The sequence below is a fragment of the Rhinatrema bivittatum genome, unplaced genomic scaffold (genome assembly GCF_901001135.1).
Source record: "Rhinatrema bivittatum unplaced genomic scaffold, aRhiBiv1.1, whole genome shotgun sequence".
In the NCBI taxonomy this organism is placed as follows: domain Eukaryota; kingdom Metazoa; phylum Chordata; class Amphibia; order Gymnophiona; family Rhinatrematidae; genus Rhinatrema; species Rhinatrema bivittatum.
The window spans coordinates 18,060-44,116 of NW_021821207.1; the positions used below are offsets into that span (position 1 = coordinate 18,060).

The window sequence follows — 26,057 nt, forward strand, 5'->3', positions numbered from 1 at the left end:
TCTCTTCACTACAAGCTAAATTCAGGAGCACTCTCCTATGGCCTCAAACAGCAGACAACAATTGCAGAGCTATTTCCAAGGTGCAGCTCCTTAGCTGGCCAGTAGATGTCACTGTAGGAACAGTTGACTCTCAACTTCTACAGAAGCTGTTGGTGCTGCTCAGAGCTAGGACCCCCCCCCCTCCCCCCTCTGTTTTCCCATGCCCATCATCTCTGTCATACAGTGCTAGAAGTGAGAGGCTCTGTCCCTTCAGCTACCCAGTGCTAGAGGTGAGAGGTTCTGCATTCCTGTTTCCATCCCCTGTTACCTCTCACACCAAACCCTGCATTCCACTAAGAACTGGGTCTAAAATGTTTTCCCTTCTCATTGGTTCCTGCACCAGCTGCTCCATGAAGCATTTATTTCATCTAGAAACTTTACCTCCCTATCATGTCCTGATGTGACATTTACCCAATCAGTTTTGGGATAATTGAAATTTCCTATTATAACTGTGTTGCCAAATTCCCCTAATTTCTATTAGCATTTCATCGTATGTCTGTTCATTTTGGCCAGGTGGACCGGAATATACCATCATTGCTATACTCTTCCCCATCACACATGGAATTTCCACCCATACAGATTCTATTGTGCATTTAGTATCTTGCAGGATCTTTATCCTGTTGGACTCTATGTCATCCCTAATATAAAGAGCCATCTCCCAACCAAGTTGATCCACCCTATCATTGCAATACAATTTGTACCCTTATAGCACCATCCCATTGGTTATCCTCCTTTCAACAGGTCTCCGAGATGCTTAGTAACTCTACCTCTTCATTCACTGCTATACATTCTAACTCCCATCTTACCGTTTAGACTTCTGGCATTAGCATACAGACATTTCAAGGTGCATTTCTTATTTGTATACACAACTTTCTTAGCAGTTCACAGGGATAATTTGGAATCTTTTAATTCAATCTTTCTTTTCTTATAGGCAAATGGCCTACATACGCTTTATTGGAACCTATCAGGATGCCCTAACTCCCATTTTACCCTGCAGTACTTTAAATATATATACAAGTGCAGGCAATGATCAAGAGAATTACCAGAAGCAAGAAACAGAGGAAGCTGATGCTTCACTTGCAGCTGGTGTTTTGTCAGGTTCCTGACTCAGGGAAAGGCAGAGACTCTTCCATACAGACTTCAAAGGTGCCATGTCCAAGGCCACCTAGAAGAGACAGGGTCTTCACTGTCAGTCATGGGCATTTCTCAAGGTCACAGCACAGCTACCACTCATCTCAGACTTCACTAAAAATCACAGCAAAGCCATGGGATTTAATACCTGTCATAGACTTCTCTACAGTCACATAGAAGTTACCCAATTCTCTAAAAAATCAATGATCATGCTGACAGTCTGATCTAGCAAAAGAAATAACTAGCACAAGCCCAGTCTCAGAATAAGAACAAAAGTCAGGTTTATTATCACAATAATAAATAATATTAAATATTAAACCACCTGTTACAAAAACATGAGAAAGTGAGATTACGTGAGTTTCAATTGATGATGTAAAACATAGTCACAGTATACTGGTAACAGTGTATAGACATCATCATGGCTGCCAAAATTTCAGCTCCATTATACAGTTACTTCATCAAAACATATACAGCAATACAACCAATAAATAGTGAAAATGCAGAATTTAAATAAGATTTAAAAAAAAATAACCCTGAGATTGCTGACACAGCAAACTTTGGCACAATGGTAACAGGCAAGTCTGGAGGTAAGAAAATGGTGCAAAGTGTCATAGTGTTCTAAGGGCACTCCTTCCCATTGGTTAGCATGGTGGCATCAGGAAGTGAGGTCACACAGAGCACAAAGCACCTCCACTATGGGGCAGGAACTAGGAAGTGAGGTCATAGGCAGGGCAGTGGCCCTCCACACTGCACTGGCTGTCTTTATGTGAAGCCCATATTATACGGCTGCCACCTTGCTCAGTTCAACCCCGAGAAGCTGCTCCAGACCTGGGTTTGCCCCTTGGTGCACACAGAGCTAAGAAAAGTAGGCCATCTCCAGGCATGCAATGGGGTAAGAACCAGGATGTTGTTAATGCATTTTGGGTTGACCTGGGAAAGATGACAACACTATTGTCCATACCCTGACAGGTAATCAAAGAGAGGTTCTGGTTTTATCCCCGTGGCATCTGTAGACTTGTAATTCCAGCTTCCATGAGAAAGGTCTGACTACAAAGTCCAAACTGCCACGGGGGTAAAACCAGAACTAGGCTCAATCTGTCAGGGTAGATCTGTGCCAGGTAGTAGCTCTGCCCTTGCTCCATGCCACCTCCAAGAAGCTTCTTTCCTTATTATTAACTGTGAGTTCATTCCTACATGATAGGAGCTATTCTGCATATTTTTTCAAGAAGCTGACATGTTTTAGAATCCCCAAGACTTCTACCTCTGTCACAAAAGAGTGTCTGTGGGCTCTCGTGCCTCAGTTCCAATGAAGCCCAAGTGCTGAACCTCATACAGACTTGTCAAGTAACCCAGTTCATGAGGGGAGACTCTTGGCCAGTCCTGGTTTTTGAATTTACAATGGCAATGCATTGTGAGATTTGTTGGCCAAGTAATCTATTTTAAATCAGCACTATAGTCACCAGAATGCATCAGGCAGAGGGTGTCAAAAGCAAGCGCCAGCTCCAGGGAATAGGATACCTGGCAGCTCCACTGCTAGGCTTAAGGTGTAGCAGAGTTGAGCTCTCTCATTATGGTAAGCAGTGGCACATTATCGATGCATAAACTGGAGGTTGATTTCCTTCTCAGGCACCAGCAGTGTCCTTGTCATGGGTTGCACAATATTGTCCTGATGCTCTGGTCTGACTTCAAAATGAATCAAAATCTGAAACAGAGAACCAGGAATGGCTTATAAACTAAAACAAAACAGAATGGTGCTAAGGGACTAGGTCAGAGAAAACAGGGGAAGGGAGGTGTGGCACCACAAGAGATGGATTCTTCATGCAAACAAAATTGTGTAACAATTTATTAAAATTCACTTTAAGAATAAATAGACTAGTTTTTCTGCTTAATCTGCTCTCTGGTTTGTAGGATGGCCAACTTCCTTTCTTCACTTCCTTCCCCCAGTTTTGGTTTGGAAAATCAAGTGTTTTTCTTCTCTAGAGTTTTAGGGCACATCCTTTGTTTTCTCCATATGTCCCACCTTCAATGCTCAGCAATTTTTTTATCCCCTTCCCTAGATCTGTGCCTCGACACAATTCTGTCCCAGAGGTCTACAGACAACTCCTTTGACTTCATGGCTTTGGTTTGGCTCTGACCTGCACTGTCAACTGTGGGACCTTTATATAGACAGGTGTGTGTCTTTCCAAATCACGTCCAATCACTTGAATTTACCACAGGTGGACTCCAAGTTGGGGAAATATCTCAAGGATGATTGATGGAAACAGGATGCACCTGAGCCCAACTTTGAGGGTCATAGCAAAGGGTCTGAAAATTTACTGTATGTAAATGTGATATATCAGGGGTTTTTTTTAAAACTAATTTGCACACTTTTCTACAAACCTCATTTTGTTTTGTCGCTATGGGTTACTGTGTGGAAAAAGTGAAGGGGGTCTGAGTACTTTCTGAATGCACTGTATGCTAACATCTGTCTTAAAGATCTGAGACTGCATTGTAGAATTAGAATAAAATGGCTGCTGGAAACTACTAGAGAAACAGAGATGACACAAGGCTATTTCAAGCTAGGGCAGGGATGGCGAACTCTAGTCCTCAAGTGCCACTAACAGGCCAGGTTTTCAGGATACCCGCCAAGAATATGCATGAGATAGATCTGCATACAGAGGTGGCAGTGCATGCAAATCTTTCTCATGCATATTCATTGTAGCTATCCTGAAAACCTGGCCTGTTTGGCACACTCGCGAACTGGAATTTGCCACCTCTGTGCTAGGGTTTAATTAAATATATTCCTTTAGAGGAAAAGCTTTGCCTTATTTAGAAGTTCCAGTTCCCCATGTTTCAGATAACCTTTATATTTCTTGTAAAATAACCCGCCCCCCCCCCCCTCCCCTTGCAATTCCCTATATTTCAGCTCTGTCTTCATGTCTGATATATCCCGTGGTATTACCTCTGTCTCTATGAATGTTTCCCATCTTGTAACACTCATTATAGTTTATATGTTTTATCTGTAAACCCTCATGAACTAGTCATTCTCACATGGAATGACGGTATATAAAACGTTTACATAAATAAAAGTAAGTTGTTTACTGGATAAGTTGCCCGTTAAAACACGTAGACCTTTCTCCTCCAAGGCAGCACAGGGGTTGCCAGGTTAGAGGTGGGAGATAATCATTACACGTGGCACGCGGTGCAAAAACCATCTTTGCGAGGCTTTTGGCTTTTTTTTTTTCGCCCATGATGTAATGATGACATCAACAGCCGCTACCCCCCTGCCAGGCACAATTTCAGCACACACTCACCCTGGCGAGGGCCAGGTACACCTCCAGCTCAGCAATCCTCCTGCCGATGCAGCTCCTCTTACCAAACCCGAACGGGATGGAGGCGTAGGGGTGCAGGGATTCATCTTTCCGCAGCCAGCGCTCCGGCTGGAATTTGTTGGGGTTCGGGAAGAATCTCTCGTCTCTGGAGGTGGCGTAGTGGCACAGGGTGATCAGCGTCTACAGGAGACACAAAGCGGGGGGGGGGGGGGGGGCGTCCACGTCAGATGATGCAGCCTGCACATCGCCCTTTGTTATCTTCAAACAGATGGAAGAGTGCTCCCGGGTATCGCACAGGCGGCTCACCTTTTTTGGAATCGTGTACTCCCCCACGCGAATATCCCGGTCGGAAATGACTCGAGCATTGCCGGGAACCACCGGATACAGCCTGCGGAGGGGAAAAACGAGCCAGAGTTACCGAGTGTAGAATATGGGGAAAGGGGGCCTCTCTGCAGGGAAACCTTGCTGAGAACTCAGACCTGGCGGATAAAGGGATGGAAGCTGGATGGGGAGAAGGGAGGAAAGAGGCTGTGCCTGACGGCTCCCTGCTAAGAGCCATATAAAGAAGGCAAGAAGCTGCCAGTGCTCGTGGCTCTCACCTGAGCACCTCCTTGACGACGGCTTTCAACAGGGGCATCCTGGCGACATGCGCAGCGGAGGGAATGGGCTCGCCCTGTACCACCTCGCAGATCTCGTGGTACAGCGCTGTCTGAATAAGTGGGTGGCGCGAGAGCTCATAGAGACTCCAGGAGAGAGTGCTCGAGATCTAATCAGACAAGAAGGAATAGAGAGCAACATTTAGACCCAGGCTGGTGAGGGAGAAGAGAACCTGGCATGGCAGAACGGTCCGCCCCGGTCACTCCCAGACCTCCATCCACCAGTCACTTTGCAGCCTTCATCAAATCACACACAGTCTTCCCTGAGGCTCAAAGGAGCACTGCAAATTCTTGGGAGCAGGGGAAATAGAACAGAGTTATGTACACTCATGGCACAATAGAAATAGAGAATGTTATATTACGAGTTATATTCCTGTGGCACACTGCTATGCCTTTGTGAAGCTTTTCCTATGCCTCTTTGCAGGCATCCCAAGCAATGCTCCTCTTCCCGAGACAGTGCCCCACATCTCCTGCTTGCTACTCCAGCCCCGCCCTCCTGTCCCCACAGCAAGCAGACAACATTGCAGAAGACTGGAGGGGAGTGGCAGGAGCAGAGAACCCACACAGCTCCAGCGAATGACAGAGAAGAAACTCTGCTCCCTGCTCCAGCCCCTCCACTCCCCTCCTGCCCATTCCCCAACACCACCTGCCTCCTGGAGCACAGGGCTCTTCTGCTGTGCTCTGTTTGCTTGGAGAGCCCCTGCCTCAGGCTTGTGATATCTTTGGTGAAGGGCTGAGGGCAGAGGAGGAGGGAAGTCACTCGGAGCTTCAGTCAGGCCTGAATTATTTGTGGGAAGAGGAGGGGGTGAGTGCTTGCAGGGGAGCAATCAAAAGATGATGAATGTTGGGGAAAAATAAGGAGAAGATTGAATGGTTGGGGGAAGGGGCAGAGGGCACAGGACATGGCCATATTATGCACTGCTGCTTCTACCAGCTGGGAGGGGGGAAGGAGAGGATCAGGGGGACAAGCTGGGACACATTGGAGGAGGGAAAGGGAGAGGTGCATAGGCTAAAGTATACCAGGGATCATGGGTGAGATTTGGGAGACCAAACAGGATAGGGGGCAGGGAGGAGGAGGAGGCAGAGAGGATTGGGGATTGAGAGAGAGAAGACCCTGCATAAGGGGGAGGATGGATAGGGACCCAGAGAGCGAGAGAGAGAACAAGGTATTTGGAAGAGGGAGATGGAGAAATGACTCAGGAACAGGGAGAGAGAAGGAGACCATGAAGAGGAGGAGAGAGAGCACTAGAGAGAGGACCCAGAATGGAGGGAAAGAGAGGACTGGAAAAGAAGAGAGAGCTAGGGATGGGGAGTGAGAGAGGACCCTGGATTCGAGGGTGATAGAATGAAGGAGAGAGAGTAGGAGAAGGCAGAGGAGGAGGAACAAGGAAAGGAGAGCATCAAGGGAAGGGAGCAGAAATACTGGAGGAAGAGAAAGTATTAAAATATCAAGTCTGAAGGAAGGAGACAAAGAGGGAAAGAGGACACCAGAGAGGGAGAGAAAACCAAAAAAGAAACAGAGAGAAGACCAGAGAATGAGAAAAAGACACAGTGAGCCAGAAAAGCAAGCCAAAGGTTAGAAAATGTGTTACCAGATATATAATATTGCAGTGCTAGTTCATCAGTGTAAAAATCCTGGGACCCAGTCCTACACAGAGTGTGTATGTTGGGAATAGCTGGATTTTGTTGGCCAATATTTACTGTTTTCTGGTATATAATTAACTTTCTAACATGCAGGAGAGACCCAACAGCACAGAGGCTTTTATATTAGGCCCACAAATATTCTGTGGTAGGAAAATATATAGAATGTTCTTTTAGGTATATTCTGAGAGTGGATCAGTTCAATTTTCTATGGAGACAGTCCACCAGGCCCTGTCCCCCCTACCCAAGTCACCACCAAAATGAACAGCTTACTCAGTGCTAGCACTCAGGGAACCAAGACCCACCCGAAGTCTGGTAACCTTGCCCTCCCTTCCTCTCTCCTGCTGGCAGGAGAGCAGAGCTTCTTACCTGTGGTCACCTCCTCTGCCAGTTTCAATCTGATGTTTGAATGCGTGGGGCCCTGTAATCTTGCCGGACTCACTGGCCTCACACACAGAGAGTGCTGCTCGCCTCCTGGCGACGGGAGGGAGAGGGCGTGAGAATCGTGCAAGATTTGATTCTGCCTGCCCTGAGGATGGAGCAAGCATGAGGGTGCGCCACGAAATATTAACAAAAGGCTGAGAAGCACTGCTGTACCATACTGCATCTAAGAATGAAATGGGTGGGATTCAGAGGCAGGGCGGAGTATTCCTGGAGCGTATCTACTATGAAGCGGCGGAGACTTCACAGAAGGGCCGAGTGTTCTCCTATCTGCCGGCATGGACTGAGTACTAGAGGTGTGAATCGTGTGATCGATCGTCTTAACGATCGATTTTGGCTGGGGGGGGAGGGAAATCAGATCGTCGTGTTTTGTTTTGTTTTGAAATCGTTAAAAATCGTAAATCGGGGGAGGGCGGGAAAACCGGCACACCAAAAAAACCCTATCACCCACCCCGAACCTTTAAAACAAACCCCCACCCTCCAGAACCCCCCCCCCAAAATGTTTTAAATGACCTGGGGTCCAGTGGGAGGGTCCCGGCGCGATCACGGCGTGATGTCCCGCTCTCTGGCCACACCAAAAAAACCCTAACACCCACCCGAACCTTTAAAACAAACCCCCACCCTCCCGAACCCCCCCAAACTGTTTTAAATGACCTGGGGTCCCGGCGCGATGATCCCGGCGCGATGTCCCGCTCTCTGCCCACGGCTGCTGTGAAGAGAAATGGCGCCGATGGCCCTTTGCCCTTATCATGTGACAGGGCAAAGGTAGCGCCGGCGCCATTTTGATTCCTAGCTCCCGACGTCACGCATCCAGGAGATCACTCCCGGACCCCCGCTGGACCCCCAGGGACTTTTGGCCAGCTTGGGGGGGCCTCCTGACCCCCACAAGACTTGCCAAAAGTCCAGCGGGGGTCCGGGAGCGACCTCCTGCACGCGGGCCGTATTGCAAAATGGCGCCGGCCGTATGGCCGTATTGCAAAATGGCGCCGGCCTGGCGCCATTTTGAAATACGGCTCGAGTGCAAGAGGTCGTTCCCGGACCCCCGCTGGACTTTTGGCAAGTCTTGTGGGGGTCAGGAGGCCCCCCCAAGCTGGCCAAAAGTCCCTGGGGGTCCAGCGGGGGTCCGGGAGCGATCTCCTGGACGCGTGACGTCGGGAGCTAGGAATCAAAATGGCGCCGGCGCTACCTTTGCCCTGTCACATGATAAGGGCAAAGGGCCACCGGCGCCATTTCTCTTCACAGCAGCCGTGGGCAGAGAGCGGGACATTGCGCCGGGATCATCGCGCCGGGACCCCAGGTCATTTAAAACATTTTGGGGGGCTTCGGGAGGGTGGGGCTTTGTTTTAAAGGTTCGGGGTGGGTGTTAGGGTTTTTTTGGTGTGCCGGTTTTCCCGCCCCCTATTTAACGATACAATACAAATGCCCCTGACGATAAATCGTGGGCATTTGTATTGTATCGTGCACTCTAACGATTTTGGACGATTTTAAAATTATCTGACGATAATTTTAATCGTTCAAAAACGATTCACATCCCTACTGAGTACACCTTTAAACTCGACAAACACATGGCACTGGCATGTATATGCTGAACTCACCGTGTCCACGCCAGCTAGCAAAAGCTCGGTCACATTTCCATACACGGACTTCATGGGCAGCTTCTCCTGAGCCAGGTAATAAGTGAGATACCTCCCTTCCACCTTCTCCCCCCGGGACACCTTCTCTGCCACTTCAGCCATTCTTCTATCGATGTGTCCCTTAGCTGAAAATGAAACAATTCCTTCAGGACCATGAAAAGAAACCAGTTAGCAGGGGCAGCGCTCGCTGTCCCCTTCAGTTGGAGGACTCTGCCTCACTCTCTGAATGGGGCTTGGTTCTTGGCTTTAAGAATGAAACTGAAGGCCTTTAAATATATATTTATTTTCTATTTTTCTACGGCCCAGCAATTTTTCCTTTGCTTTGGCTCAGTCGGAGCTGAAGTCACTAGCCTTCATTTACAACAATCCGGGGATTTCCCCCCTTATTTTACAATCCCTGTTAGTGACAGTCCTCAGCCTGGGGTAAAAACCAGAACCAATGCAAAATTCAGGCTTGTTTGAGACAGATACAGAGGGTGAGAAAGGAAAGGTGATCAGCGACTGAGTAAGGACTGCCAGGTCAAAGTTGGCAGGGGGTCATCTGGGCAGACTGAAGAGGGCTCAGGAGATCAATCCTTATCAGCCAAGAGCTCCGCATGACCATGCCAGATAACCCCCGCCACCACGCTCTCCCTTACCAAAAGCAAACATGTAATCCCAGGAGTCACAGAACTTCTGCCAAGGCTTCCTGCAGATGCGGTGCAGAAACCTGGGCATGGCCATGGTGAGCAGCGTCATCACGAACATGGTGTTGATGGACCGGATGAACCGCTCAGTCTCCTCCGGCACGTTTGACTCCAGGCAGCCGATGCGTGACTCAAAGAGAACAGAGGAGATGCCTGTGGAAGGGCATGGAGAGGGTCAGAAGGGGAAGGTGGGGGGGGGGGGAGGGGGGAGGGGGGAGATTGGAGAGCTCTTCAGATGCCACCACAAAACCATGAGGGACATTCATTGTCAGATGGTCGCTCTGGACAGAATACATCCTGAGCTTCCCATTCCAGTCTCACTCCGCAGTACAATGAATGTGTTCTGAAAAAATTCTAACCAATAAACTGAATGGATATGAGCTGGAAGCATTAATGAAACAGTTGGGGGAGGGGAGGGGAGGGGGGGGCAGGAAAGGGGAGCAGAAAACTCCAGAAGCCTCTACGGCATTGTTTGTCCATTCCCGTTTTTGATCTCCCACCCCAAAGAGATTTGCTTCCTGATTAAAATCACTGCCTTCCGACGAAGGTTTGTGTTCGGGAAGCTGCTTTGCTAGAATGCAGTAAGAGACCGGAGACTGGAGAGGCCAGCATTGGTGAAGGACGGCAGAATGAATGCTGTCTTATCAAGGACAACACGGTAGCTGCATAATAAGTGGGAGATTTTCCAGAATATTCTTAAATGTAAAAAATGTTCACTTGATTTGCTTTCCTAAATCTGAGAGAATTTCTCCAGAGGAAATGTTTATAAAATATCTGTTGGAAATTTTGAAAGTTACCCGAGAGGCTTTACCTTTGGTTCCTAGGGTTTTCTTTTTTTTGTTTGTTTTTTTCTTTCCTTCACCTAAAAGAGTGCAATATTGAAGCTAAATCTGAAATTTCTCCAATTCCTTCTGACAGCCTCAATCTTTTTTTTTTTTTTTCTTTTGGGGGGGGGGGGGGGGCGTTCTAGAGGAGCTTTCGTAACTCCAGCAACTCCGATGGTGAATTCTGCTTTGGAGTCAGACCGTGATTGGGTATCAAGGATTTTCTTTAAAAACATAAGGACGAACACTTTGAGAAAGGAGAAGTTTTCCCAGATGTGGCAAAAGCCACCGGAAAGGAAAGGAGGCAGTTTCTGTTGGTATGCCGCTGAGGCGTTACAGATGGGAGCTTTAACTTTTCTGAAATTCCTGTATAAATGCGTTATTCAACATAAAAACGTAAAGCAGATTTATTTTGACCCTCCTCTACTTTCCCTTTTCCTGAATGATAAAGTGGTTTCGGGTTTCAGTCTAGCGAGTGTGTCCAGGGATATTCTGACACCTGAGGGCTAAGGGTTATCCCTGCCTCCTTAGTTAGATTTTGATGAACCTTGTTGGGGGTATGATGTCATGCCTTTTTCCTGAAGACTGTTTGTCCTTTTTGACCTTTTAGTTTTGGGATTCTTTGCCCCCTATTATGAGTAGGTTGGAGAAGGTAAATTGTTGGATATTGATGGTCTGCTCCCTTTTTTTCCTTTTTTGTGTTAAATTTGCTTTGGTCCTCTCACTTTTCTTAACAAGATGCAATTTAACAGGGAAGACAGAATGTATCCATTCTAGAGCTGATGCCTTTTGATGGGACAACTTCAATTGAAAGCATCTGATACAGAACGCATCCCGGGCTTCACATTCCATTTTCTCTGTGCAGCAGCTACGGTGTGCATGCTACTTTCTTGTAAGTGATTTTTAATTTTTGACCATGAAACTGAGCAAGTGCATGCCTGGGATCATAAGTGGAATTTTCCATGAGGGAATGGCAGGTGGTGAGGCTAGGGGTAGGGGGTGTTTAAGAATCACCTTCTAAACCAAACTTGTAGAACTCGCTGGCAATGTCTCTGACCAGCAGGCTCTTGTTCTGTCTCTGCTGGTGCTCCAGGCGCTTGATCAGGTCGGTCACCACGCTGTTCAGCGCTCCACCGTAAGCCTCCACTTCTTTGGGCTTTAGCATGTGCTTCCCAAGGATGCTGCGGAGCCGCTGCCACTCCTCCCCTTCCCTGAAACAAAACAGAGATGCAACAACTCAATTCAGCATCCTTTGTGGGCTGTGGTTTCTATTTCAATAGAAAACTACACAGAAGTACCAAGGACCTGATTTCCCACAGACCCGGAATGGGAGGGAGAGGGGGGAACCTTATGAACGAGGCCCCAGGGTAGAAACTAGGGTTATCCACTGGCTGCAATGTCTGAAGGATGGACTGATTCAGTCCTGATTAATTCTCTGCTTCACAGACAGAAATGTAGTACTGATTTCCCTAAAAAAAAGTAGGGACTACATTTCCATTCATGCAATGGGGTAAATCCAGGCCTGGGCCAACCTTTTCAGCTTGACTTGGATAAAATGGATATTCTAGCACCAGGTTAGTGCATTGGGTGCAAGGCCCTGTCATAGCTGTAATGATGATGACCCCCGACCCCCCCCCCTCCCCCAATGGAACAAAGGAGGCTCTGGAATGGGGATCATAGAATGAGGCTGAAAAGGGTAGACTCCGGAGTAATCTAAGAAAATATTTCTTTACGAAAAGTGTGGTGGATGCCTGGAACGGCCTCCCAGTGGAGGTGGTGGAGACAAGGACAGTAGTATCTGAATTCAAGAAAGCACAGAGGATCTCTGAAGGCATGGTATGGATTGTGGAGCTGAGCAGTTGGTGTGGATGGCCAGACTAGATAAGCCGTATGGTCTTTTTCTGCCATCAATTTGCTTAGCAAGAACTTTGGGGGCTGGCAGCCTCCTGGATATACTGAAGACAAGACACTTGGGACACAGGGTGACCAAAGACATCTGGAGAGTCAAGACAAAAACAAATAAAGGCACGAAGCAGAATCTCAGCAAATGAAGCAGGTGGAAGGAAGTGCCAGACCTGGTCAACAGAGTACAGATAATGATCAAAGGGCTGCAATGGCGACCAGAAGATTTGTGGATAATGGAGGTGTGAGGTAGGATAAAGGATGACCCCAGGGTTGTGGAGAGAGGAGGGGAAATGGAAAGGAGGTCAGAGCAGAGAAAGGAAACAGAATAGGTTAGATTTATGGGTGATAAGGTCCTTCGTGCCCAAGAAGAGGACTTCAGTTTTCAGCTGCAGGAAGTCAAGATAAGGCCATGAGTTGATTTGTTCAAGCCCCGGGAATAGGCTATGAAATACAGAATCATTGAGTGAATTGGGAGCGGTGTGTTGCTGACTGTCGTCGGGCTACAGGCAGTGGGTAAGAGCCTCAGAGCAGCAACCCCGGGGGTCATAAAAGGGTAACAAAATTGACATCATAAAAGAAAATCAAAAGGGTCGCTCCAACAGTGACGGTGCATCATCCAGTGCATCCTGGGCATGGCAGATGCCACCAATCAGAAATCCCATCACAAAAGGCTGCAGGAGATGGGACAGACATCATTTGCACGTTACCCTATACAGTTTTTTGTTTCTTTTCTCAGTCTTTAAATTACTCACATCCTGCTCTTCCCCCCTCCAGGTGGCAGGGCAGCCAGCCGGGCAACCAGCCAAGGACCTCAATGACAGAAGAAGATTAAGAAAGGCCTGAGTCACTGGTTACCCAGGGCCAGCAGGGCTGCTCTACTCTAGCGTCACCACATACGCAGATCCAGGCCCTGGTAATTCCCCCGCTTGCATGCAGTTGCACGAGAACCAAAAGCGCAGAATTGTGAGGGAAAGGGAGATGTGTTCAGGATGCCAAAAGTATTTCAACAGCTTAACCAGCAAAATCAGCTCAGAAACCTCACTCAGTCTTAGGCCGCTGCCCTGCTCTTAATAGCAGTAAAGAGACTAAAAAGTCTTCTTTGTTTTAACATCGATCCTCTCATCTAAACCCAATCCCAAAATGCTTCAAGACCATCACATCAAAGGAAGTATACTCACTAGGGATGTGTTTTTGTTTTTAATGACATAGGCAATGTCATTATTTTGTTTCATATCATTCCTAAACTGAAACGATAAAAATATTCTTGAGACTTTGTGTTTTTTTTTTTAAAGTTCACACTAATTCAAAAATAGTACCCACTAACTGAAAATATTGTGCACTAAAAAAAAATTTAAACAACGAAAACAAAGTTAAAAAAACGGGGGAAAAATGAAACGAAACGAAATGAAAGTTTTATTGATATGCACCCCTAATACACACTGCTGAGTTACCAAAGGAGCACACGCTGCACAAATAACACTAAAAAAAAGCATTGATTTACCTAGGGAGTGCACAGTACAGAGATAACACCAAGAGGCCCCGGCCTGGTCATTCAGTATTAGTCCTGTTCATTGCCAGGGAGGGGACAAGAGTTTGATTCCTGGCTCAGGTTTTCCCACAGCCCATGTCAGCCAGAGGCACCTGAGGGAGGGAGTCCCACTCACTGTGCAACAACGACCCCTAGTGACTGGATTTAGAGTCCAAGATTGCTAGGACTCTGGAAGGACTATCGCTCCAATGACCTGGCTTAGTGAGCTGGGAGGGGAACAATTCCTGGGAAATTGCGATTAAAGACGCACGATACCAGATTCCATCATCAAAGGAGAGCACATTATACTAATAACATTGAAAAGGCCCCTGAGTTACCATTTGTTACCACCTTGTGCTACTTCTTCAAGCAGGAAATAATCTATAAAAATTGTATGCGTCCTTCAGAAAATAACTTTTTTTTTCTTTGCATATTTGATCCTATGTACACATTGATAAAAAAAAAAATACAAAGAAGTCAATAAATATTGGGACTAAAACTAGAATCAAAAAGGAGAGCAAACCTAGTCTCACTCCTTACCAGGGCCCAAAACTAAAAAAAATCTATTAGGTTGACCAGCTGGTTCTGGTTCTGGTGTGCATGGACTTGTAGTTATCCTGCCTTTCTCAGAGAATTCAGAACTAAAGTTCATAGACAGTGGCAGTAAAACCAGGACTGGATTAGCCTTTCCTGACATAACTACAGCCAGTTAGTAACCCCAGTTGACTGTATTGTTAATAAACTTCAACCACATTCAAATAGCACCCAGATCAGCCTTTTCTATCTGTACAATCCAAATGTAAATAAAGAACTAAACACCAGCTGGAATGACAAACATCTGATTCACTGTGTTAATACGTGTAGATGACTGTCAGAATTTCATATTGAACTCTCCAAGCCACTGGTAACCAGTGTAGTGATGAAAGACTTGGTCACATGGTTTTGTTCCAGTAAGGAGTCTGGCGGCCAAATTCTGTACAATCTGAAGTGGATGAGCTACACTGGCAGGGAAACCAAGGTGTAAAGAATCACAGTAATCTATAGAATTTAACAGAAGAGCTTGTAAAACGGATCTGAAGTCCTGAGGTTCCAGTAAAGATTTACTATGTCTCAGCAGACATAATTTATAAAAGGAGGATTCAAACACTGACGAAATGTGATTTTTCATTGACAGATTAGTATCAAGGGTTACACCGAGATGTCTGGTAATTTTTCTGATGTTCGATTGCTGATTTAGAAAGGTGAATGTCGTTGGAATTATATTGGATGGAGACTTAACTGCTAATAGTAACAGTATTTCAGGTTTTTACAGTTTATGATGTTCTAGCCATCTTTTAAATTAAGAGTATGAGACCAAGAAGAAGTATATGGTATGAAAAATTGAATGTCATCTGTGAAAATATTATAGTTAACGCCTAGGCAGGCAAAAGGTTTGACCTAAGGGGGCTGTGTACAGATTAAATACTATGGCAGATAAAGCTGACTCTGTTATGATCAGGATTGTGAACCCTTGGACCGGCGGGAGGTTGAATCACCCGTCTGTTCCCCCTTCGGGTGGCGAGGCGGAACAGAAGATGGGACTGGCTGGCCCTCGGCACTGAAGACTGAGCCGGTCGTTGAGAGAGCGAAGGGTCGTGATGTCGGAGCAGAGCCCACTGGATCTTTGCCACTGGAAGCCTGCAGTCCCCCCGGGAGGAGCCCATAGGGACCCGGGCTGCTGGGACTTAGGGGGGCCCTTGGAGACGATGGTCCGGAAGAAGTCCGAGGTCGAGTACCAGAGGGTCGTCGCTTACCAGTCTGAGGTCACACGCCGAGGGATCACCACTTGCCAGTCCAAAGTCACTCACCGAAGAATCACCGAGAAGAAGCAGGAACCAGGAATCAGGAACTCGAGGAACCAGAAGACTCACCGAAGCAAGCAGACTCGACTTGGCAACACTGAAGTTGCCAAGTCGAGGAATGACTGTGGGCAGTCTCCTTATATACTTCCCTGTGCCTGGCCCATCAGGCACAGGTGAAGTCAATTTGAGGAACGAGGCCCCTTTAAATTCTGTAAGGGGGCGCGGCTTTGCGCCTAAGAGCATGGCGGCCATCTTGGATTCCCGGCCGCGGAGGAAAGCGGCCCGACACCACGAGGGAGGAGCAGGGACGCCTCTCACCCCGTCAGTCACTGCGGAGGTCCGCGCCGGTGTGCGGGGGCGACTGGGGCTGGACTCCCGCGGCCTCCCCGATGCTGCCGCGGCGACCCCGCCGTGGCTTGTCACGTAGGGGATCGCAGCCGCGGAACACAACAGACTCTTGGGGAACACCAGAGTTAATGTCAAACCAATCTGAAGCTACTGATCCAATTCTAATTTATTGCATGCAGTTTTCTAAATAGGAAATGAACCAAAATAGTAATGTGTCAGAGATGTCTATGGATTGTAATGTAGTTAGTAAAATAGAATGAATAACAGTCTCGAATGCTGCACTTATGTCAAGTAATACCATCTGTGTTTTCTTAGGTATTGGGGTGACAGAGGCCTGTTTCAACACAATTAATATTGTGCCAGTAGTTAATGACAAATTTACTAAAACAACTAAAAACTGGGGAATTTTGTTTCTAGCATATTTTAATAGTGCTGGAGGGCATGGATTTAATGGGCATGTAGAAGTTTTTAATTTTGACATAATATGCTGAACGGTGTCAGAAGAAACTGGTGTAAACGAGTCCCGTTTTTTATCTGGGTTAGCTGTACTAGACATCGTCGGGATTTACCCCATTACCTCACCGGGTAGCCATCATTCATTGACCCCCCCCCCCCCCCCCCCCCCGATAAATCCCCCTCCTCCTTTCTCACCGACTTTGATTCCGGGCTTTCCTTCTTGCTTGACCCATCTTCCTCTTCCCTTATTCTTGGCGGCTTTAACCTCCATGCTGCTGACCCCGCTGCCTCTTATGCCTCAAAACCCCTTTCCTTAACCTCTTCACTTGATCTCCAGCTCTGCAATGCCGTCCCTCCTCACAAGCATGGCCACTGCCTTGACCTAGTCCTTTCTTCCAAATGCTGTCTCTCAGACTTTTCCACCTCAGTCCTTCTCTCTCGGACCATCATCTGAGAAGTTTCGCACTACACCCGCGGCCGGGAATCCAAGATGGCCGACTGTGTCATCCAATCACCTTCACCTTCAGGAATCTCCAGGCTGTCCACCCTTGCATCCTCTCTACTACTGAGTCACATCTCCTTTCCTCCACTCCATTGTTTGAGTCTGTTGACATAGCAGTTTCTTCTTACATCACTATACTCTCCTCTGCGTAGGACACTCTTACTCCTCCCATTACCCATTCTCTCAGGCACACCAATCCCCAGCCTTTGCTCACCCCCTAGAATTTTCTTCCTATGCTCCTGTGTCCATTCTGCAAAATTTGTCTCTGGCTAAAATCCCAACGCCCATGAAGATTTCAGGCATTTCAAATTCACGCTGACCTCCCTCACGTCAGCTATTGCAATTGCCAGACAAGACTACTGTGCCCATTTGACAAACTCTTGCATACAACCCTCGCCGTCTCTGTTCCACACTCAGTTCCCTCCTCAGACTTCCTTTGCCTCTCCTCACCCCCCCCCCGCCCCCTTCACTCTCTGCCCAGACTATGACTAACTGCTTTCCTGATAAGATTCACAAAATTAGTCTTGCATTCTCGACCCTCCCTCTCCCTGTCTTTCTTCTCCCCTTCCCCCAGCTTCCACCAATCTCTCCTCCTTTTCTGAGGTCACGGTGGAGGAAACTGTTCATCTTCTTTCTTCCTCTGACCCCATTCCCATCCAGTTCCTCAGCTCTATTTCCCTGCAGTCATCCTTCCACCTGTCACATCCTCAAATCTATTACTTTCCACTGCCATTGTTCCCGCTGTCTTCAAACGTGCCGTGACCACATCACTCCCCCAAAACTCTCACTGGATCCGACCTCTCCTGCCAATTATTGCCCCATCTCCCTCCTCCCTTTTGCTTCCAAACTGCTTGAATGTGCTGTTCACCACCTCTGTTTTGACTTTCATCTCAAGCCGTCCATGATCCACTCCAGTCTGGTTTTTGCCCTCTACATTCCAGAAAAACAATATTTACCAAAGGCTCCAATGACCTAGGGCCAAAACTAAAGGCCTTTACTCAGTCCTTATCCTCCTTGACCTATCTGCCGTGTTATGACTGTCGGTCGCAGACGGCTGCGACCGCTCCAACTCACCTCTTGTGCTGTCATGCTCTCCTCTCTCGGCGAACTCGCGGCTGTGGCTAGCCGCTCCCGACGCGTGCCGACTAGCTCCCGGGATTCTTCATGGCGGCCAGGATGCCACCGACCTCCATGTCTCCTCTGGGCCTTCCTAGGCGCGCGAGCGCGTCACTGAGCCTACCTTTAAGGGCGCTAAGGTGGGAACCTCAGGGGCGTCTCCTACTGATGACATCACTAAGCCTGGACTCTTAAGCACCGCCCGAGCCCTGCACTAATCGACTTGGCAACAAGTTCCTTCGCTTCTGGTTCCTGCTGCTGTCTTCTCGGACCAGTGATTCTCGTGTGCTGTGCTACTGGCTTTGGACTCTGACTCAGATACCCACTCCTCGGGGGCCCATTCACACTTCCTGCTAACCCGCTCCTCGGGGTGGTCCCTGCGCTTCCAGAAGCCCTGCCTGCCGGCTTCCCCGCTCCTCGGGGTCGTCCCTGGAACTGCCAGCTACTTGGGAGACTCAGCTTGGTGTACCCTGCTCCACGGACCAGTGCCTTTTCTACCCCAGTCTGCAACCTGCTCTTCTCAGCTCCTTGGGGCAGCACCTTCTTTCTACTTCAGTGACTGTGCTCGCGCCTTCCCGCACCGCGGGGCAGCGCTTTCGCTCTACTCAGTGACTGTGCTCGCACTTCTCCGCTCCTCGGGGCAGTGCCTTCGTTCCACATTTGTGACTGGGCTATGCATCTCCCCGCTCCTCGGGGCAGCCTACGTCACCATCTCAGAGGCTCGACTTGGGCTTCCCCGCTCCTCGGGTGAGCCTATGTGATTACATCAGAGCCTCCCTCGGCACGTTGCTCCGCCCCTTGGGCGTTCTCTCCTGCACTCCTTCTGAACTCTGTTCCGCACTCCCTGCTCCTCGGGGTCTGCTCTGCGCTTCTCTGTGGAAGCCTCAGCTCTGGTACCTGCATCTACAACCCAGTCTATTGTACTGTGTACTCTCTCTGAACTGTGTCCCTGCTGCAGCTGACCTCGCCCCCCGACAGTGAGGACCTGTGGGGCTCCTCCCTGCGGGCGGTACCAACTCTCACCTCGGGCCAAGGGTCCACTAATCCACGGATCCTAACATGCTGCTTTTGACAGTGTTGATCACCACCTATTGCTTGAGACTCTGTCTCACTTGGATTTTGGGGACTCTGTCCTGTCTTGGTTCTCTTCCTACCTCTCTATCACACTTTTAATGTTTCCTCTGGTGGATCCTCCTCTATTGTCAACCAACTATCAATTTGTGTGCTTCAGGATTATGTCATGGTCCCTCTTCTCTTCTCTCTGAATATATTTCCCTCGGTGCTCTGATTTCTTCTCATAGCAATCAATAACATCTTTATGTAGATGATTCTTAGATCTACCTCCTAGAACTATCTCTCTACAACAGAAATTTCATCAGGAGTCCAGTGCCAGATCTCAGCCTGCTTGTCTGACATTGCTGCCTGGATATCCCACTGCTATCTTAAACTCAACATGGCCAACACAGAGCTCCTTATCTCCCCCCCCCCCTTCCCCTAGCCCACCTCTCTCTATTTCTGTGGATAACACTGTAATCCTCCCAGTCACCTCAGCTCATAACCTTGGCATCATCTTCGACTCCTCTGTCTCCTCTACATATATCAAGAACACTGCTAAAATGTGTAATTTCTTTCTCTATAACATCACTAATATCTGTACCTTCCTTTCTGAATGCACTACCAGAACTCTTATCTAATCTCTCATCACCTCCCATTTAGATTATTGCAACCTGCTTCTCATAGGTCTCCCATTGAGCCATTTCTCTCCACTACAATCTATCCAAACTTCAGCTGTGCGACTTGACTTTTGCCAAAGTCAGTACACCCATATATCTCCTATTCTCAAGTCACTACATTGGCTCCCTATCCATTCCTGCATACAGTTCAAGCTCCTCTTAATCACTTACAACAGCCTTCATTCTGCAGTTCCTCACTACCTCACCTCTCTTATTTCTCTCTTCACCCCTGCTCGAGCACTCTACTCATCATCAAGTCACTCCTATCTATGCCCTCCTCCTCTACCACCAATTCCCGACTCTGCGCTTTCCCCCTGGTGCACCATTATGCTTGAAGTAGACTTCTTGAGCTGGTGCATCATGCTCCCTCTCCTGCCTTATTTACATTCCATCTAAAAACTCACCTTTTTGAGACAGCATTTAAAACTTAACCCCTGATTGTCCTGCTTACAGCCTCATTTAATTTTTAACCATTGTCTTAATAAATGAAATTCCCAGAGCCTCTTTTGCCCTGTATATTTGTCTTGATTAGACTGTAAGCTCTACTGAGCAGTGACTGTCTGTTATATGTTTTTTGAACAGTGCTGCATATGCTGAGTAGTGCTACGGAAGTGTTAAGTAGTAGTAGTTGAAACGCCACACCGATGACTGCCTGCAAAGGGATGAGGCTTGCATGACTTGGAAATCTTGCACTGGGATTAGCATGGGTATCAGAGTGACTAAGCTGATTCCTGCATGGGTAGAGGAGGAATGAAACACCTGGAAGGCATCTAGTATAGCTGAGTTTAAAAGGGATTTGGACAAGTTCTTGATAAAAATGTCCATAAACAATTATTAGCCAGGTAGACTTATCCCTGGGTCTGGGCAACAAGAAATGGATCTACTCTTTGGGATCTGCCAGATACTTGTGACCCAGACTGGCCACTGTAGGAAGCAGGATGCTGGGCTTGATGGACCCTTGACCTGACCCAGCAGAGAATTTCTTATGTTCTTAAAGACCCTAAATCACCTCATTCCCAAGTCAGCAGGTCAAAAGCCATCATGGTGACGTGGGGATACTCTACTATGGTGGTGAAAGGTCGCCCATATGATAACATTTGGTCTGCCCAAAATTTCAGGACATTCCCTGCATGGTGCAGGATCTTACTGAGGCCAGCTTAAGCACTGAAATGTGCTCACCAGTGAAAAGAAATATGAGTTTGGTGGATGGATATGAGCACAAGAAGAAGAGAGAGCTGAAGCAGAAGAAGAAATTGAAGATAAGCTAGCAAGTGATTAGTGCAAGTGGTGTACTTACGCTGTGAGTAGTCCATATGCATGACCTCGGCACTGCCTGTAGTCCTTCCAGGAACATAGGTCAGATCTGATTGGGTGTTTCCCTTCTTGCCTCAAGACCTGTTCAATCAAGGCAGGATCCGCCACATGGACAGTCAGGATGGGCCCAAAACTTGCCTTCCACACTGGGCCAAATTTGGCTTTTCCTTCCAGCTAAGAAGGGAAAAAAATCATATACATATATATTTATATATATCAATGATTCAACCAAAATACTCCTAAACCAAATCATTTTAAAGAAATAATTTCATCCAAGCTTGAACATTAAGCAAGTTGAAAGATCTCAAAGTGGAAATATTTTTCCTTGACTATCAATGTTAGGTTCTACCTTAGGAGTTACCACCCAGGAAAGAGATCTAGGCATCATAGTGGATAATACATTGAAATCGTCGGCTCAGTGTGCTGCAGCAGTCAAAAAAGCAAACAGAATGTTAGGAATTATTAGTAAGGGAATGGTTAATAAAACGGAGGATGTCATAATGCCTCTGTATCGCTCTATGGTAAGACTGCATCTTGAATACTGTGTGCAATTCTGATCACCGCATCTCAAAAAAGATATAGTTGCACTGGAGAAAGTGCAGAGAAGGACAACCAAAATAATAAGTGGCATGGAATGGCTGCCTTATGAGGTAAGGCTAAGGAAGGTAGGGCTGTTCAGTTTGGAGAAGAGATGACTGAGGGGGGATATGATAGAGATCTACAAAATCATGAAAGGACTTGAAAAAGTTAATATAAATTGGTTATTTACTCTCTCAGACAGTAGAAGGACTAGGGGGCACTCTGTGAAGTTAGCAAATAGCTCATTTAAAACAAATCAAATAAAATTCTTTTTCACTCAGCGAATAGTTAAGCTCTGGAATTCATTGCCAGAGGATGTGGTTACAGCAGTTAGTGTAACTGGGTTTAAAAAAAGGTTTGGATAAGTTCCAAAAATTCATAAACTGATATTAATTAATAAGCAATAGTAGCTTGAAATTTTGGCTTGGATTGGCCACTGTTGGAAACAGGATACTGGACTTGATGGACCGTTGGTCTGACCCAGTATGGCATGTTATTATGTTCTTATGCAAATGGAAATAATTTGTTGTCCTGATAATTGTAGGGTTCGCCATAGGGCAGGATTTCTTTATTCCATCCCCACAGGCACTTCAACCCTGGATTAGTGAAGCCTGAACACCTGGAATTACTCCAGATAAATCCACTAGGGGTTTAAGAGCAACCAGAAATATGGCATCCACAGGAGCCTTCCAAAACAGGAAGAAAATAACTTGTTTCCTTGAAAGGATGATTATGGCTTTGCTGCTTGGATAGTGTGACAGTGTAACAGGCTGCATTTATAGCAGTGTTTCAACTCGGGTGGCTTTCGTTTCCACAAACACAGAATAAAACAATTCTGAGGGATCAAGAAAGCAGACTGAAAGAGGCAAAATCGCATTTATTTATTTTACAATTCTTTAACATGGTTATCATCTATAAGAGGACATGGATCCTGATCTAATACTGATGAAATGCATCCATCTTTTAATTTCGGAATGAAAGGGGTACTGTAATGTCTTAAAAAAAAAAATATGCAGAACTGGATCCTTGTTTATATTTGTGATTAAGTGCCACTTTCATGTTCCAGCCTATATACCCAGATGTAGATAAGATACATAGTTAGAAATATAAACTTTCTCTTTACAGAGCCCAAACACCTCCCTAGAGGTGATAAATGAGGTTGCACTGTCACATTAGGGATGAAATGAGAAGAGTCTGATTCAGACACAACAGTAATAACCAGAAGACTGAGCAGGGTAACAGGAAAGACTGGCACAGGGTGGGGGGAAAAAAAGATTAAATATAGAAGACCAAAAAAAAAGAGTCAAGTTTATCGGCCTCATAATCATCCATACCCCAATAAAAATGGAATATTAGCAGTTTTTCCTTGAAGAACCCAATAGTGACAAGATGAGAGGACATCAGACAGAGACTGTCCCGTGCAAACTGGCTTTCTCGCTGAAACAGAAGTGAAGCCGGGTCTTATGACAGTCATTGCGAGCCCTCCCCCATCCCCCAAAATTTATTTTTCATTGCGGAATCTTAGTCAATATGAGACTAGCCCCATGCCCTATTGCATTAGATTGGAAATGATCATTCCGTGCCTCCCATGACTATCTGTGTCTTTTCTATGGTGACTAAGTCAAAATACCATTTCACCACCGGCTGCATTCAGAAAGTTATTTTTATATCAAAGCAGATCCTAATCCGCCCCTCTGTTTAAACATTGGACTGCAAACTTGTACAGGGAGCGGAAGAATTGTCCTGCATCTCTCTACGTTTTCCCTCTCTAATCGCCCAATAGCTCCCGTCATCAATCAAATGGGTTCGGTAGCGTCCCCCCGCCCTTGTCCAGCCTTCCTGGTGCTGAACGCAGCGTCACTGTAGTGTGACTTAATCAAGTTGCACCTCTACAGCTTATTCCTGACAAGACAAAGAGTTTTCCAGGAAAGGACATCGGAAGGGAAGAAACAGTAGTGTATCGAGCACCTAACAAGCTGGGGACAGCTTGGATAATCATTCTTACCATCAGTCTCCATTTAAAGCGCAAGAATCGCTTTTCTCCTTTCGTATTGGCAATCAAAATGGCATTTTATTTTCTATGCATTTATTTATTGCTGTAGTGCTAAACTATTAGGGGACATGTGGCAGGATACAAGAAAGGAAGGTCTGGTCCCCTAATTTCATCTGTTTATTTATTTTGAGTACAATCATAAGGAAAAGCTTCTCTCTCTCTCTCTCTCATTGGCGCGTCTCGCCTTCTTAAAATAAGTAAATCACTCTCATAAAAAAAAAAGAAAGACGATATTTTGACAACACTGAACGGGCATTTGAATTATAATACATTATATATCTCTTATATAAATACTCTGAAAACAAATTAAACAGGATGTTCTTACAATCATAAAATGAACACATCGGACCCTGTAAAGATGTTCTTCATAAGAGAAATAATTTCCAGAAGAAGTGACAAATAGGGGGTTTGCGAAACTGTTTTTGTTTTCAGCAATGCAACCAACTGTAGTTTTACCAATGCAATAATGTGATACCGAATTTCATGCATACATTACACAGAAAAACAACTTGCGAAGACTCCTGTGATATAAGAAGAAAGCAACTGTCCAACACCACTGGACATGAAATACTTAAAATAAAATAGTGCTACATCAGCAGGCTACATAAAACACTACAGCTGCAGAATTAATGCTTCCTTACCTGTAGTTCGTGCAGCCTTGACAGCCCCTTTCTGCAGAACAGATCAGCGAGAAAACTGAAAGTTGAAGGGCCAGGGATATCTGTCAAGGACCGGTGCCTCTTGATGGCAGCCTCTGAGCGTTTGGTGACTTCATCCCACACCTCTGGAAAATACCTGAAAAACAGAGAGGACTTGCTGACCAGCTTCAGTGTCTGTGGCATTTTCCCCCTGGAAGGACGGGAATGAACTAAGAAGTATGCAGAAGCGGATTGGTAACATCTTCCCGTTGTCCGGCAGCTCCTATTTATACTGAAACAGACGCGAAATCTCCCGGCAAAAAACAACCCCAAACACCACCACGTGGAAGGACGGCCCCGCCCCCATGAGCCAGCCTCCCAGCCAATGGCTTCGCCGCTCTCGGCACGTGCCGGTGTCAGCTTAAGGATTTATGAAAGGGAGGCGTGGTCGGGGGAGGGCTAATGATGAGGAATATCCGGCCCCTGGCAGCTCTTGGATTGTGCCAGGCACTTCGTCTCTGGCTGGTCGGGTCAACCCGGGGGCGGTTGTACAGTAAACTGGGCTGGTAGGAGGTAAGTGCATTGCTCATCTGCTCTTTGCAAGTAGAGCAGACGTCTCGGCCAGTCTTCTCCACATCCAAACACATTTAGTTCTCTGCAGAAAAATAACCTAATCGTCCTAGTAAGGAAAGGCTTGCTAGCAGTCTGTTTATCTAGTAAAGTTATATATCTAATAAGGATATAAAAAATAAGTAACTCGTTCTCATAAAATAGTAAATAAAACTATGAATATAAAGAGAAGACCATAACGATTTTAACAGGTTGACATCAAATCCAGTGATTAATTCTACATATTTTAATTTTAACCTATTTTCAAAAGGAAACTTATGAAACGGTTATGTCTATATGTGTAGCCCCCCTTACACCCCCAATTATTAATTATTAATTTTTAATAGATTTTACATGAAAAAGGACATTCAAATACAGTCTTCTGAGGCAAAAATATCGCAATAACGTGTATTATATTTACATGCAGTGCTGTGGTGCCAGCCAGAAAATCCTGCAAAAAAAATAGACACTTGGAACCCATGTTGTATTAGGCTTGTTGTAACTGTGTTGGATGTGAGCTTGGCCCTCAGAAAGCCATGAGTAAACTGAATTAAAATTACAATAGTAAACCTTACTTACCAAAACTGCCATCACTCAAACAGGAGCAACCCTACCTATGAAAAGGTAACACTGCAAATATTACACCAGGCCCTAATACACCAGTATAGCAACTATTAGGAAAAAAGAACAAGTCAAGCTTCTATAGATCCCTTCATGGCAACTACATGCTAGCTGAATACCTCATCTCGATCACACATGCAAACACAGAACCTCAATCACACATGCAGACTCTCACTAAATACAGGGTAAAGAAACTATAAAGTATAAATAGAAACATGCAAAAAAAACTGAACTTGAAACCACAAAAAGCCAGACTCTTTGGGGCAGATTTTAAAAGCCCTATGCACATAAATCCAGCTGGATTTACGCGCGAAGGGCGGTTATGCGAGTAGGGGGGTTACGCGTGCCGAGCCTATTTTGCATAGGCCCGGCAACGCGCACAAGTCCCGGGATGCGCGTATGTCCCAGGGCTTGAAAAAAGGGGCGGGGTGAGAGTGGTCCGGGGCGGGGT

At 46.4% G+C, this 26,057-nt stretch overlaps 1 protein-coding gene across 1 annotated transcript; it reads right to left on the reverse strand.

The window, feature by feature from the left end:
- Nucleotides 1-2,273: 2,273 nt before the first annotated feature.
- LOC115082522 (25-hydroxyvitamin D-1 alpha hydroxylase, mitochondrial-like) lies at nt 2,274-24,580 on the reverse strand. Its single transcript, XM_029586752.1, has 9 exons — nt 24,380-24,580; nt 21,090-21,280; nt 11,378-11,574; nt 9,492-9,692; nt 8,815-8,978; nt 5,081-5,247; nt 4,788-4,869; nt 4,464-4,661; nt 2,274-2,872 (listed from the first exon to the last, which is right to left on the reverse strand). Exons 1-9 carry the CDS (start codon nt 24,578-24,580, stop codon nt 2,759-2,761), a joined length of 1,515 nt encoding a protein of 504 aa, XP_029442612.1. The 3' UTR covers nt 2,274-2,758.
- Between the last annotated feature and the right edge of the window lie 1,477 nt (nt 24,581-26,057).

Excerpts from the sequence above, each read along its gene's own strand:
- LOC115082522 (XM_029586752.1), bottom strand. The coding sequence starts at position 24,580 with ATGCCACAGACACTGAAGCTGGTCAGCAAGTCCTCTCTGTTTTTCAGG. Across the intron at positions 9,693-11,377 it reads CTACAAGTTTGGTTTAGAAG|GCATCTCCTCTGTTCTCTTT; the intron begins GTGATTCTTAAA and ends GCCCTTCCACAG. Across the intron at positions 4,662-4,787 it reads AGTACACGATTCCAAAAAAG|ACGCTGATCACCCTGTGCCA; the intron begins GTGAGCCGCCTG and ends TGTCTCCTGTAG.